The sequence below is a fragment of the Bradysia coprophila genome, unplaced genomic scaffold, assembly GCF_014529535.1.
Source record: "Bradysia coprophila strain Holo2 unplaced genomic scaffold, BU_Bcop_v1 contig_297, whole genome shotgun sequence".
NCBI classification, from domain to species: domain Eukaryota; kingdom Metazoa; phylum Arthropoda; class Insecta; order Diptera; family Sciaridae; genus Bradysia; species Bradysia coprophila.
In genome coordinates, this window is record NW_023503555.1 from 2,356,563 (window position 1) to 2,371,451 (window position 14,889).

Genomic DNA, 14,889 nt, shown 5'->3' on the forward strand with positions numbered 1-14,889 from the left:
TTTCTTATATAGCAAAATGTATGATAATTGAAGTAATGGCTTTCATATCAAACACTTGAACATCCTTTGCACAGATGAAGTAATAGATTTAACAGTTTTGTTGCGATACGCTTGCCATTTTGAAAACGTTAAAAAACAATCTTAGATTCGACTAATTTGTGTGGACCTTACTGTTCCTAGATACAGGTCGTCGCTTCTGCTCCAAAACGTTTGCTTCAAAAAAACCCACGATATTTTTCCGATATTTTTATAATTCGAAGATAAAAACATCCGAAAGAATCGAAACAAGGAAAAATGTAGCAAACGACATGATCCAATTTTTTCTTCATTTGACCAAAAATGTGTCGCGATGAAAAATCGATTTAAAGAATGTCTTGGCCAAAAATAAGTCTTACGATTGTTTCGAATGTGTGACATTCCAATCGTGCGTGGGGACTTTATCGTGAAGTTCTCTTAGTCTTGCCCTTGAAGACCTGTACTGGAAAGTTCGTAAAACAGTTTCTCTGAATGAGACTCTTATCAATGGTACACAAAACCAGTCTGTCCAATTTGTGTATCCACTGATTGAAAATCAAGTTCAATGACGAACCATTTCTTAATTTAGTCGAAAAATCAGCCCATAAAACGGCTGAAAGAGTAACCGAAATTATAAATACGAAAGATCGACTTGAAGAAATCGAGAAACCCATTGGGTAAAAATATACGATTTTGTTTACTTCATACATTACAAGATTAAAATTGCGTTAACCAATTTAATTGAGTAAACACCTAAATCACCTTAGCTAACGCAATAACTCCTTTCATTTCTTAAAAGCGCGAGCGGGCAGGTTTTCAGTCTGAGTGTTATTGTGTGTGAGAGAGAGAGAGAGAGAAACAAAAAAGCTTTCAAACATTATTTATAAAATGCATTTCAAATTGCAAAGTTATTATAAATTTATATTTCGTATTTATTTTTCCATTTTCAATTCTTTTTTTTTCGTTTTGTTTTTGTAAATTAATTTCATTTAAAAACAAAACGTGCCGTACTGTGAATCTTAGTATTTTGTTGCTCGACATTGTTTCCAGTCTTTTTTTTGTCTCTATTTTAATGTACATTCAATTTTTGAGTCACTTTTTTTCTGCTATTTATTTTATTGAATAAAGTCATGGCAATAATTATAATAGAACGGTGATTTATTGAGTTGTGCATGATATTTCAACGTTATACGGTATTACTTGGCTGGCATTACGTTCAGTCTATGAATATTATCAAAATGTTAACACGCTTTTTGATACGATAGTCTATTTTCGAAAGTTAACGTAATCATGAATGTATAAATGGCGCGACATTTAGAGAGCACACAGACAGAGAGAAAGATAGAGAGAAAAAAACATAAAACGTGTTTTCTAATTGACCGACCGCCTAATGATATAGCGGTTTTCGGTTTCAAGGGAAGTTTGAATTGTGTGCTTAAAATATACAAAACGAACGACGACCACATGGTTCATTAAATAATCCAATACGGAAAACACAAAATTGAATACACATTATTCATAACAACGGACAGTAATATGAAACGCGCTCCCTGGCACAACGATTAGTATTAAAACACGTTTTCGTCAATGATATCATTCCATTTTCAATCAATAACAATATTATAAGTCAACGTGATGACTTCATCAAATCAATCAACGTTAAATAAATATAAAAAAAAATTATTCTCACGCAGCCAAGCAAGTTCTTCCTTATTATGACTTGGAATACTGATTCGGTTATTTTTTTGTTGTTCAACAAAAATATTATATAGCGAAAATAACCTTGGCAAAATTCGTTATCAGTCATTATTATTGAGGCAGTTTATTTTACCAAATGAATGAACTCTACTGTCTGAGCTTTACAGAAAAAAAAAACGTTTTTTTTTCTTGTTAATAAATGAGCAAAGTCGAGTACTTATAGCGTATCCAATACGAGTAATGTATCTCAAGTTTGAGCAGAAAATTATAAAACGAAAACTCAAATTTTAAGACATCCAATTGAATTGAGTGTTACAAAACATGTGAGCGGAATTATGCTCAACACAGCAAATTTCGAGTCAAGGCTAATAAATTTCTGCAGTCATTGTATATACAACAGCAACATTGAATCAAAAAAAATTGTATTGGACACACATTTATTAGGTACGCGTACTTCTACAGCCTGTATTACATTATCTACGAAAAGTGAGTATATTTATGCGGTCTCCGCATGTGCGGTTTTATAACATTCTTAAGTATAACTTAAAAAACTCGCAAAATTATAATATAAAATTCTGAGAAGGTTCCGTCGTGACAGACAGTATTCTTTTGTGTAATTAAGCTAATTCATAATTAATTAAACGAAGTACAATGTTCATTGTACCTACTTCTACACATGGAACATAATTATTATGTTTCGCATTTTTTGTACAATTTTTTTTTATAAAAATTAAAATGTAAAAATTTTCCATGAAAAATAACATTTTGGGTGCACAAACGGCGTTTTTGTGGGCTTTTAATTCAATTTAACTTTTTTTTTCTCGGTTGCGGACATTCAAATTCATTGTTTACATTTAACTTCACCCGGAGGGTATAATTATATTCGAATTTCTTTTTATTTTCGGACGTAAGACTCATAACAGTTATATATCGGGGCCATTCATAAATTACGTTAATCTCTTTAGGGAAGGCAAGAGGTTTCATATATTTTACGATATTACCTCCATACATCGACCGTAGGATAAGTGGGTCTAACCTTCGTCATTATCTCGCACTTACTTTGTGAATGGCCCCCAATGTTTTAATTACAAATTTGATGTAAATTATTAAAGCCGAAAAAAATAATTAATTTTAACACAAAAAAATGTGTTGATCGTTCCATTGCTGTATTTACATTTAAAAGTCAAACAAAAACACTCGACATATTTGTACACAGCACCGTACAATATGGCATTAGAGTTGTGAATAGTTTATATAATTACAGACTTCCGTGCGATATTGCACATTGCTTTTATAAGGTCAAGTGTACAAAATACAAATTGATATCACAAATTTTATTGTAATTTTTCCGGGAATCTATTTTTGTCTCTGTCTCAACCGAACAAATCTGTTGTAAATGATTCGAGTTGAGTGGAAAAGGAATGAAATTAAAATAAACAAGAAGTGAGGATAAAATGCCAACCAGAGATTAATTAATTAACATTATTACTAAGAAACGCTGAAGGCTTTATTTAGCGCTGCGGTTTGGCATTTGAATAACATATATGTTTTGAACTTCCAACACATTTAATTTTATTGAAATAATTCATTAGACTTCCAACACATTCGCTTAATGGCATTATATTCGGAATCTGAATAATTGAGAGGTTGACAGAGCATATACGAACAAGAAAACATTTCTGTTGATAGACATCAGCACAAGAAGCGATAAATAGTTAAAATGTCTGAGCTATCATGTGATTCGAGACGAAACTAATTTTATATGCCGAGGACATCGAAAGAAAGATTTTTATTATGAAAAGTACAGGTGTTGAAGCATACAGCATACAGTAGCACTTATTGAGTTTTGCTGTTGCGCCAGCCTAGCTGCAATCCCATTGGAATTAACTTCAAACCAAAACCATAGTAGACGTGTAAAGATTTGGACAGCGTTGAGCAGAAAATAAAAATTCCAATTGGCATGGGAATAGAGAAATGCTAACCATGTATGTTATCTCGATGTACATTCTACACCGAAAAAAGGGTTGACATCGGGCATGTACCAAAGTGTTTTTTTTGGGTATGCTTCGGGTTTGTTTGAGTGTAATGTGCAGCAAGTATAATGGTACACACTATATGTATATATGAATAGTCAAATAAGAAAACGGGATGTGACGTGTTAGCGAATTATAAGAAAAATGTAATTTTTTCGATAAATTAAACAAAAGCATCGTGAGTCTCTTCGAAAAGAAACTAAATTAATTAAATTTCATTTTTCTTAAAATTCACTAATGCTAAATGTTCAGTTTCTACGTGATTGTCCACGTGATATGTATGGCTTACGTAAATTTTAGGTATTTCGCAGACAATTTACTTGTAGTTAGTATCACGATCAACTGCTGAATGTTACCCGAAGTCTACCCGATAATAGATAACTTTAGCACAAACTTTTTTCGGTGTATTTACCTCAGTCAGTACATTATCTATCTGCAAAAAAAGTTTCTTTTTGTCGTCTTCTATTATTGAACAAGTTAATGCAATTCACGTTTCAATTTCAATTAGAGTTTGTCATTTTGCAATGGTTTGAAATAAAATTACTGCCAATTGAAACCAACAACAACGAAGTACTGCCTCTCATCGTTCCCATCCCCAGAGAGATTATGTTGCATAAATAATCACAAATCAATTTCAATTTTGCTTCGGGTAAATTGAATTATTTCGGTGGAAGTTATCACTTCTCTCTATCGATTAAAAATATAAAAACAACAAAAAAAAGTTGCCAAACTTTTCATTGGTCGAATGTGAAAATCCGATTAAAAATTAAAAAAGAATTTAATGAAAAATCAATCATCACATAATTTTTGCAAGAGGCAAACACATTTTTATTAATTATGTTTGCCACTCGTTACTGGATGTTGATTACAAAAAAAAAGTTTATTTTTTTTAAACAACAACGAAAAAAAGATTATGAAAACTGGTCTTGTTTTATGTGTTTACATTATATGTGTACTGTAGTGTATGCAATAATGTATGATGTACGTAATACCATTAACTTTATTTATTGATTGTTATGGCGGATACGAACAAAAAAAAATCCTAGCCGCAGTGTGTTGTGCAAAGTTATATTTTTAAACTGAAAACCTCAGTAAATACATTAAAAAAAATTATTTTTATTTTTATTTTTTACAAAAATTCAAAAAAAACCCGTTCGTCAGGATATGAAAAAGGGTAATATTACATGAATTTATGTACAATATGTGCATGATGATGTATAGCGATATGTATTATACATATATAATTGTGTCGTGACGAGGACAATGAACGCAAAATCGCTTAGGCTCCATATAATACTTCGTTTATTATAAAATTCTTTTTTTTTTTGCTTCTCTGTTCTGTTCAATTCGCTTGGCTATATACGACCGAACACAAAAATTTATTTCATATTGAAAAACTCAACAACATAACGCATAAAAATTGTGTGTAATTTCCGCGCGTTACCTGTTCATTTACCATTATAGAAATAATAATAAAAAACACGTTAAATTACCTGTAAGTGAATTCGTATTTATATATATGTTCAACAAAACTTTTTCGGTGTATATATACAGTGACTTGACGAGGTATTTATATATATATAGGCATATTCATAGAGGAGGCATGAGTCGTATTATATACTTTAAATACTCGGAATATATGTACGAAAAATAATAAACACAAACAAAATACAAAATGAATATTGAAAGTAAAAATCTGAGTGGTCGTTCTTGCCAGTTGCTAACCTTGGCTTTAACATGCTGAGTGTTGAACTGCAAATGTGTTTGTTAAAAAGTTTTTATATTTTGATTGGAATGGCTTTTTCATCATTTGAAACAGTATGTAATAAAAATGATAAAATATTTATATGTACAATGGATGAGGTAACCTTGAAAAGTGGTTCGATCGTTTTTCTTTCTTTCATTTTCTGTCTTATGATTTTCGCACTGATACTGAAAGCTCTCCGCAAGAAATCTACCTTCTGATCTACCCCTTTATCGAGAGCTTTTGTTTTCCTGATTTAAAAAAATTCAATTTTCAAACGTTTATAACGGCAAAATAACAATCCACAGCCGTCGAAAAAAAAACCCGTTGCGAACAAGTTATGGAAATGGGAAATAAATTCAACCGTCCGATCGGTTTTTTTCCGAATGACCGAAAAAAATTGTCAGCAACAAAGTCAATTCACTTAATGAATACGGTGATAAAGACATATGATTATGTCATATGTACGGGGCTTTGCCTTGAAATGTGTGTGCGATTTGAATGTTAATTACTATATATGGCAATCACATTGTTTTCAATGAATTGTTTGGTTTTGAAAATAAATAAAAATCAAATTTCCCAACCAACGTTTTTTCGTCGGTTAAAAATAGATTTTTCAAGTGAATCACGTAACAAATCGTCGGTGAATGACGTCCACTTTGAAGGGACCTGTGACAGGTGTGACAAGCCATATTAAAATCAAAGACAAATCGTGGTCAGCCTACCAAAAGTCTGGACGACCCCTAACATCGAAAAATGATTAAACAAAGACATTATGTTCCATCATAATCATCATCAATATATTCCCATGCCCATCACACTCTGTCCAATGTTTTATTAACGGTCGGTAAATCTAATTATCGCACATTTAACGATAAAATATTGCTGACATTCTCAACGAACTGTATGAAGAGTCGTGTGAGGGCACAGTGTTTTATTCGAAGGAATTATAAATATATCCGCACACAGCACAACATCACTGGGTGCCACTCATTGTACATATTTATAATGCACCACACGAGTTTCGATGCATTTTCTTTATCAGCACAGCTCTCACGCAACCTAATATCGTTGTGCGCGCTGCCACACAGTACCGAGAAAATCTATGTACCGTGCACCCAGACAGTGTTTATATGAAATATATAAGGATATTTTGAGAATGTCAGTATGCATAGAGTCTCTTATCTCTAATTACCAGCTGGCTGATACCGAATACTGTGCTGTCGGTGAAAATTTATTGGATATGAATTGATGAGGAGGATTTAATGAAAGGGTTATACAGAAGTAATTAAATGCGTGGTGTATGGGAATGGGATGTGATGTAGGCGAAACACAAGATAGGCGGTACTAATCACAGTGAATGTTTGGATGAGTTTGAATGATTCACCAATGATGAAAATGACTCAAATCGAAAACGGTTCCGTTTACTTCATTAAAACCTTGGCAACCGCTGATTTGCACACAGTTCGAATTAAAATTATTTCATTCCAGTTGAGAACCCACTAAAAATTACATTCACCTGATCGGTTCACGAAACAAATAATTAGAAATTCTTCAAGTTCTTGTACACAAGCCGATTATAGAGTGAGTAAACATGGTACAACAGTAATGATAACACAAAGCACGTATGTGAAACTTACTTAAAATAAGGAACAGCTACCACTTCGGATGTGTGATGATCATCGATTCGACCGCCATTGGCATTTTTATTAGCCCACTTCCTGAAAAAGCATAAAAAAGAACAATGTTGTAGTACTGGAAAGCGTAATGTTATGACGTCGTTTTCATGTTAAAAACTTTCTTATTTCCGTTGATTGCAAATGCTTACGAACTAAAAAAGTATTTCGCTTTCAAATGACGATAAGAAAAATCGTAAACTTATCAGAATGAACCCTTACGGAGATTACGAGCAGCGGAGCAGAAATTATTCAAAGTTTTTTTTTTGTTAATTCGTTTGATAAAAACAATTCGCTTGGTTAGTAATTTAAGTTTCAGAAAACTTTTTCTGTGGAAAGTGAAGACTATGATGAGACATTCTCTGTTCGTTATAATCTCCTTGCCACTTAGCAACCACATTAAACAAGCCGCACAATTGATATTCATTTCGTATAGGGCATGAGAACATTTATTTGGCTTCTCTGCCTGCACATGATATGATTATGAACGTAACGTTTGTTATTGTAATTGCTTCGTATACCTTCAAGAGAACTTCATTACGATCCTTAGTGTTTCGACACGTTCACACTGAAATAAGACACTTGCCGATAAACTTGAACGATGCTAACTTTTTGTCAAAAGGATATCCGTTACTAAAAACTTCAACGAATCTTTGTGAAATTGTTGTAACAATAGACCAACAACTTATTACATTTCTGCCCCTCGGGACCCGTAGATTGTAAAATGTGGAACCCAAAAACCTTTTTTTTTTCGTCTGTGAATCAGAGGTGTGTATCGAAAAGCGGTTAGTTTATTTATAAGGTTCATAGTTGCATGCAGGTATAAACACTAATGGTAAATTTTCTGATTTTAATTGTTGTTGTTGTTGTAAAGACTGGAAACCGGTAATGAACTACTTTCTGAAATAAATGTCTGAATTCGGAATTATAAATAAAAAAAAAGAAAATTAAAAATAAAGGAACTGGCTCGACGGATTACCCAATCTAGAGGGGAACGTTTACGAGTGTAAACAAAACAAAAATGTAAGTCACGGACATTACAAATGAAATGTAATTTTTGTAATTTTTGAGAATGGACAGAAATGAAATTCGAAAACATTCATTTCCATTCTCAACAGAAACTTGTGTAAAACTGAAAAACATTCAAGGAAATAAAGCAATAAAATGTTAAATAAGATCATAAAGTCCTTAGTGCGGACACTTCAAAAAGTTCCGAATTTGTAATAGTCACATTAAATCGGCTTATCGGTTTCAGAGACTAATCAGTTGACTACAGGGTTCATTATCGGTAGATCTGAAATTTCAATTTGTTTTTAAGTGTCTTGCAATCTTTATGCACAAAAAATCAATTCTGAAAATTTGGAACAATTCCGAATAATTCTGACAGAACTCCGAAAAAATTCTGAATTTTTCGGAACATTTTCAGAATTTTTCCGAAATTTCAGAATTAAAATTCCAAACAATAAGCTCTGCTTGGCTGTAACGTTTTGTTTTGTAGTAAGACTCAAGTCTTGGGATACGAATAGGATCTCCCACTAAGTACTTCGGTGTTTGAATTTCTATTTGTTTCTTCGAGACCCCGGGAAAATCCAGATATTACAACATCTGTTTACTAACAGATGTTCCATGATCAACAGCCCCGATAGAGGGTTGTGTTACGCCACTCATTACAACAGTTTTTCACTATTTTCACTTATCATTCTAATAGAGGCCTATGTGCCTAGGCTCCTGCATTATCCATTCAAACTATCAGATGTTCTTTCCGTACTCTTCACATCACTTTCAAGAAACAGTATGCAACTTTCAACCGGAAATTCTTATCGAAATTGCAAAGACAAAGGAAATTACTTAAGACCGAAAATCTAATCTAACAGAGATTATGAACGGTATACAAAGACAATGAAAGTACAGAGCTTCGTTATTGGATAATGTTGTCACCGCAGGGTTTTATGTACAAAATTTATTATGAAAATTTTATGTCGATGTATATCAAACCATCATATAGCACTGAGTCGTCCCTTTCAACCAATATTTTGGGAAGGAAACACTTTGAGGTTCGAATAAATCATTAATCTTTTTGTTAGTCTTGCTGGGTTATAACAGGCAGCAGACTTTTTTCTTCTTCCATCAGCTACGTGAATTATAAATTCTGTTCGCAAAAAATGCCTAGCTGTGCAGTTTTTTTCATATAAAAATCGATGGGGAACACACAAAGTTATTTTCCGAATTTCAATTCCTTTAAAGTATTTTTTCCCGACAAATTCTTTTGTTGAAATGAGCTAAGACTGGGGTATTTTTTGCTCACTCCGGTTGTCAGTGGTATGAGGTATATAAATTCCATGTAGCAAAGAAAAATAAATGGAAGAGGCAAAAAAATCGAATCGAATTAAGTTCAAAATTTTGTTAAAAGTACAGTCAGACCGAAAATGTGTCGTTCATTTGATTTAGCAGCCATGAAAATTATGGAAAATACTTTCGAGCATACCTGAGAGTCGACTCTAACATTATAGCAGCAAAGAAATAAAATGCAAAATTCTGGGCTACATTCCAAACTATGAAATGAAATTTTCCGACTGGTATTGTAGACGGGAAACATTTTTTCTCATTTTGTAGAGTGCTTCGTTTGTAATATACATATTTGCCTAACATTTTCGCATTTAAATTTTTAATTCCGTGATTATCTAATCCTGGACTGTGTAAACGAATAAAGTGGCTGCTAATGCAATAAAACCGGGAAATGGAATTCAGGAAAAACAAGAACGAACAAACATAAAACCGCTGTAGTCCATGTGGAGAGGAGAGCCACTCATTACATCGTTACAATAAACAAATTTTACATCTCCTCTCATAATTCATGGAAAACATTTTCGAAATGAAATAACATTGCAAGCCTCACACCACACACTCGGTTTGAGTTGTATGTATCTCGAAAAAAAAAATTATTTATAATTCCTACACCCAATGGATACGGTTATATGAACTGCATATTGAAATCCAGTGCACGTCTAAATGAAACGCAGTATCAAATCAGAACAGAACAAAGAACTTTTTTTCGTTTGATTTTTTTCGTTTTTTTATTCTGTTCGAAATGACGCCTTTCAAAGCCGAACCGAGCTTATAAACTCTACACAGCACACCTCTCTCTTGTGTCTTCATAATGATGAACCGATTTTGTTGGGTTTTTTGTTCATTTTTATTATTTGTTTTATTATGTTAAACATCCTTTAGGCCGGGCGATTACGTGTATGTATGCAGTTCAGTTCAGATATGCACATTAAAATGATGGTTTGGAATCTTTTCATTTATGTATTATGGAACATAAAGACAGATGCGATGCGATAATGACATTGTGATGCAGAAAAAAAGGAATTGCCATCACCAGTGTGTTCCAGATAAGAATAATTACTGGTCGGTTAATGATGATTAAAACCGAGATTAATTTGTGTATAACACTCTGAGTCTATGAGTTGGATGATTTAGCGAAAATGTTTTAAAACACGATGGAAGAGAGAGAGAGAGAGAGAGAGAACGAAGAAGAAGAAGAAAAAATAAAAAAAAGTAACGTGGTTGTGGGTATGTACAACGGATGCCCTTGAACTCATAGTAATATATGAGCGATCTCGCATAGTATTTTATATATATTTGAATTAATGACGAAAGAAAAATATCTGGTCGGTAAATTGTAATACGTTTGCCATTCTCTATTTCCATAGATAAAAAAACCTCTGAATAAAATGGATATATTTTCATGATGAAAAAAAAACGAGATTGTGAAAATATATCAAGGGCATGTTACCAATACGGTACACCGTTTTTAGCGAAGTTGAAAAAAAACTCAAATTTACCTTTTTCGTGCTTCCATTTATAATTTTATAATTTAGAAATCCGATTAGCCAGTATTGAAGCAGTGAATTAATCCAATTTTTATGTTTGTTTGTGTTTTCGTAGTTATGTTGAATGAATATTATAAAAAATGAATCCGATACGTTTTGCACTGCACCAATCAAAAAAAAAAGATTAACAAAATTCGTCAATCACACAATTATTCACTTGAATATTTTCCTTTTGTTTGATTTATGATTTTTTGTTGTTTTGTTGTACAAAAAATTCTTTTTTAATCGGAAACAATACACAACACACTTTCCGTTTGTTTTTTCTTCTATTCTTTGTACAAAAATAAAATTAAACGAACAAATTTAACGATTCAAATGATCATTTAGAACAAATCATATTCCTTGTGGTGAACATCATTTTCTCTCTTTATTTATTTTTTTTTAATGCAAAAAGAAAAACGCCTGCCAAACGATTTCTCGGAACAGTTGATTTTTTTTGTATTGTTAATGCTTTATGTGAACATAATACGAATTTTCCGTTTATTGAGTTTCTTCGTTTTTCCAACTTATCAATTTTCTTTCTCTTTCAACAAACAAAAAAATTAAATTTTTTCTTTCTTGTAATCATGCAACACACCAGTACAAAAATGCCTCGATTCCTCAATCCAAAATAAGACAGCCACTCATACCCCGAACCGACATGAACGAACCACCGCCAGGAAAAACAAAAACACTCGTCTATGGATGCGACGCAACTAAACGAATCGCGCCTATTAAATTCGAACGAACCTTTATCAAAAGCCGTTCGTTTTGAATTCGTCGCACAATCGGGCGCTGTTCGGCATTAGTGACGGTAACAAAATATTGTTTTTTTTTGCTGGTTCTTCGTCAGTATGTGTGTTATTTCGAGAATCGGTGTATGGACAAATATAAGGCATCAACACAAAGAATATTGCTTTGTTGGTGTATATGCCACACAGTGTCTTTTCGCGTGTATATAGATATATGGATGTTGTATGCTGTTTAAACAAACGACACAGCCATTCAATTCAGGGCTGGGTTGTGTTGGTGTGACATGCACACCATCGCAAAGTCATACCCGTCGGAACAACAACAACAACAACAACAACAAAAAATTCTTTGATTTAACGAAAAACCAAAAAGCTTTTGAAATGACGCATACTGCAGGCGCAAGCATAAAGAGCCCCATAGCACTTACACACCGAGGTAGAGTGGATCGGATGTGACGATGCGAAGATTACCCATACAATGATGTTTTCGACTCACACAGGGACGGGAAATGATAGACGAAAGATTCGTTTTATATTTTGGTGTATGATGATACCCGATGATACACATATAACATGAAACCCACACGTCAGACCGAATTAAAGTTTTTTTTTTTTGCTTCTTCTCATCTCTTTGGATATAATGTACTCCTCCGGTGTATCGTATCGTAGTGGGATTTTCAAGAGAACAAAGATATTTTGATTATCGATTTTCTTTTTCCACTGGAATAAGTACATTACACACTGTCGGGTTGTGTATACTCTCATGGATTATTTAGACAATGCTGGTGGATAATGGAGAAATATATACACAATGCGATTGTACATAAGAAAAATGTATTTTTCGCGTGTTTTTCTTTTGCTATTCAGTTCCTTTATTATATATATGTAGGTACTCGCGATTCGGATTCAGAATCGTGACACTTTGCATTAAGATTACCTTATGTATATATGGCAGCACACACGGGTCGGGTTGTATATATTATATGAACAACATAATATATGTACATGGACGGGGATAATATTCAAACTTTTGTATATAAAGCACTTTTGCTCTCTTTTGCTTGTCTGCAAAATCGATTCGTAAATAATAAATTATTATCTGGCTGAAGGAATGGCATTTATTTTTCAGTTTACACGGCACACAAAACCGAATCATTCTCTGGATACCCATAAGGAAAACGCCTCTCGACGAAACGATATAATAATATGGTCGAAGCTGCTATGTCGGAATGTAGATTCAGGCTAGTTGGATTCGACTAGCTATTTAGCAATGTCATTTACACGACTTAGGTATAGAAGTTCTTTTACCAAGAAAAAAAAAATTAAAATGAAACAAAAAGGTCAAAGACCATGATAGATATCGTGAGAATGTTCAAATAAAATGAATAGCAAGACAATGAACTTGAAAGATGTTTCATTCATTGTTTTATCAGCTACTTTTTCATGTTGATGGCATGACACTTGTACCTGTACAATTGGTATAATGCTAAAACGAATAAAATGTCCCAAAACTTTTGGCTTTGTTCTAACATTGGGGTTTCCATTTTACCCTTTGTGGTTGATAAAACTTGATGGTTGTCTAGAGGATCAAATGCTGTCTACCGATTTATGTTTCTTTTTCGACCTTTGGGTACATAAAAGTACATCCAATATAACATGTCCACCCTTAGGTGTAGGTAAATTGTTGGTTTTGAGATTGCGGACATCCATTAGATACAATTTTTCAACATTACCCCTTCAGGGTTTGTTGAACTGTTGAAGTTCAAACACAAGGGTTTCTAGTTCTGGATGTGACCTGTAAAATGTGCACTGACTTCCACATATTTGTCTTGATTTCAACTATGCCATACCACTTTCCTAAAAACAGTCTGCCCCAATAGATAGATTTTCGCTGACAAAGAAATTCTTGCTAACTAATTTCTTAGTTGAACGTGTCCGTCTTTGTGGTACAGGGCAGGCCCGCACTGGTCATATATGGCAAATCTTGGCAAATCACTAGTGCACTCTTTCAAATTAGGAGCCGTTCGCGCGAATTTGAGCCTTTTGCACCTTTTCAACGAAAAATTATTATAACCTTCGTACTTTGAGAGCCTTTTGCTAGTTAGTCCGGCCCTGGCGTAAACAGTAGGAAATAGTGTCGTAGAACTTGAAGAGCCAATCATCTGTTATCGGCAGCGATGATTAAAATAAGCGACGACGTCTAACAGATGCTCCATATTTATAGTAAATTATCTGTTTAAACTAATGAAGTCTGAGATTCTGTGGCAATCTTTAAAAATAGTTGAAACAATTGAAGTAGAATTTTTGCAGATTGAAAATGGGTAATGGCTAGCCATATCGTACGATAAACTACTATAACGATTGAAATGAATAGGAATTAGATATTTGAACCCACACTCGTAAGTTGAGAAGTGTTTTCGGATAACGTTGCACTCGTTTAAACAAAGTAATGATGATGCGCAAATTAATCATTTTCCGCGAAGAAATTCGATCGATGATTTTATTTGCTCCATAAAATATCACACTGGCCGATAGTGCAAGTCGACATGAGTTTAATAAAAGCAGTCTAAAAGTCAAATAACACAACCATAAGCAGAAGATTTGCTCACCAATTTTTAAGAGATAAGTTTGGACAGAGTGGAGTGATTGCAGTAATGGATGTGTCAGAACTAGAACGAAGAAAATGAACATAATGGAACGGATACAAGAAGCAAGAGCTCCTTTCTGTTAATACATTTTTGGCCCACGGGCCCACGCAATGTGTATTCAATGGCAATCAACGAGAGACGATAGACTGAGAAATAGATTTACTCTGAGATCAATAATTCAGTGTTGGTGTACATTTTAAATTGTTGCTCCATTAATTTATTTAAATCATCTAACTCTGCCATCAATTAGGTACCTTTAATCAGTTGAAAAGAATGTTCGAGGCAATAAATCAGCATGGCTTCAAAATGTACCGCTGATTTTGTAGTTTGATACAAAGAAATTAGAAACAAATGAGTGAGAAGTCCATCTGAAATCTAGCGGAAGATGTGAGGATGTATTCAATAGACGAAATTGTCCACCATCGACGGGCAGATATTTGTTCTGTCAAAA

General features: G+C 33.4%; 1 protein-coding gene across 3 annotated transcripts in view; it reads right to left on the bottom strand.

The window, feature by feature from the left end:
* LOC119078844 (protein gustavus) overlaps positions 1-14,889 on the bottom strand; it is a 47,602-nt gene that overhangs the window by 15,210 nt on the left and 17,503 nt on the right. The window contains exons 1-3 of one of the 3 annotated variants that reach the window (XM_037186551.1): positions 11,637-11,812; positions 11,012-11,160; positions 7,131-7,211 (exon numbers count right to left, since the gene is read on the bottom strand). In XM_037186551.1, coding sequence (XP_037042446.1) covers positions 7,131-7,211; positions 11,012-11,028 — 98 coding nt within the window. In that variant the 5' untranslated portion in view covers positions 11,029-11,160; positions 11,637-11,812. Of the gene's footprint in view, positions 1-7,130; positions 7,212-11,011; positions 11,828-14,889 lie in introns of those variants that run through there. The other 2 variants (XM_037186550.1, XM_037186549.1) reach the window with 2 other exon arrangements.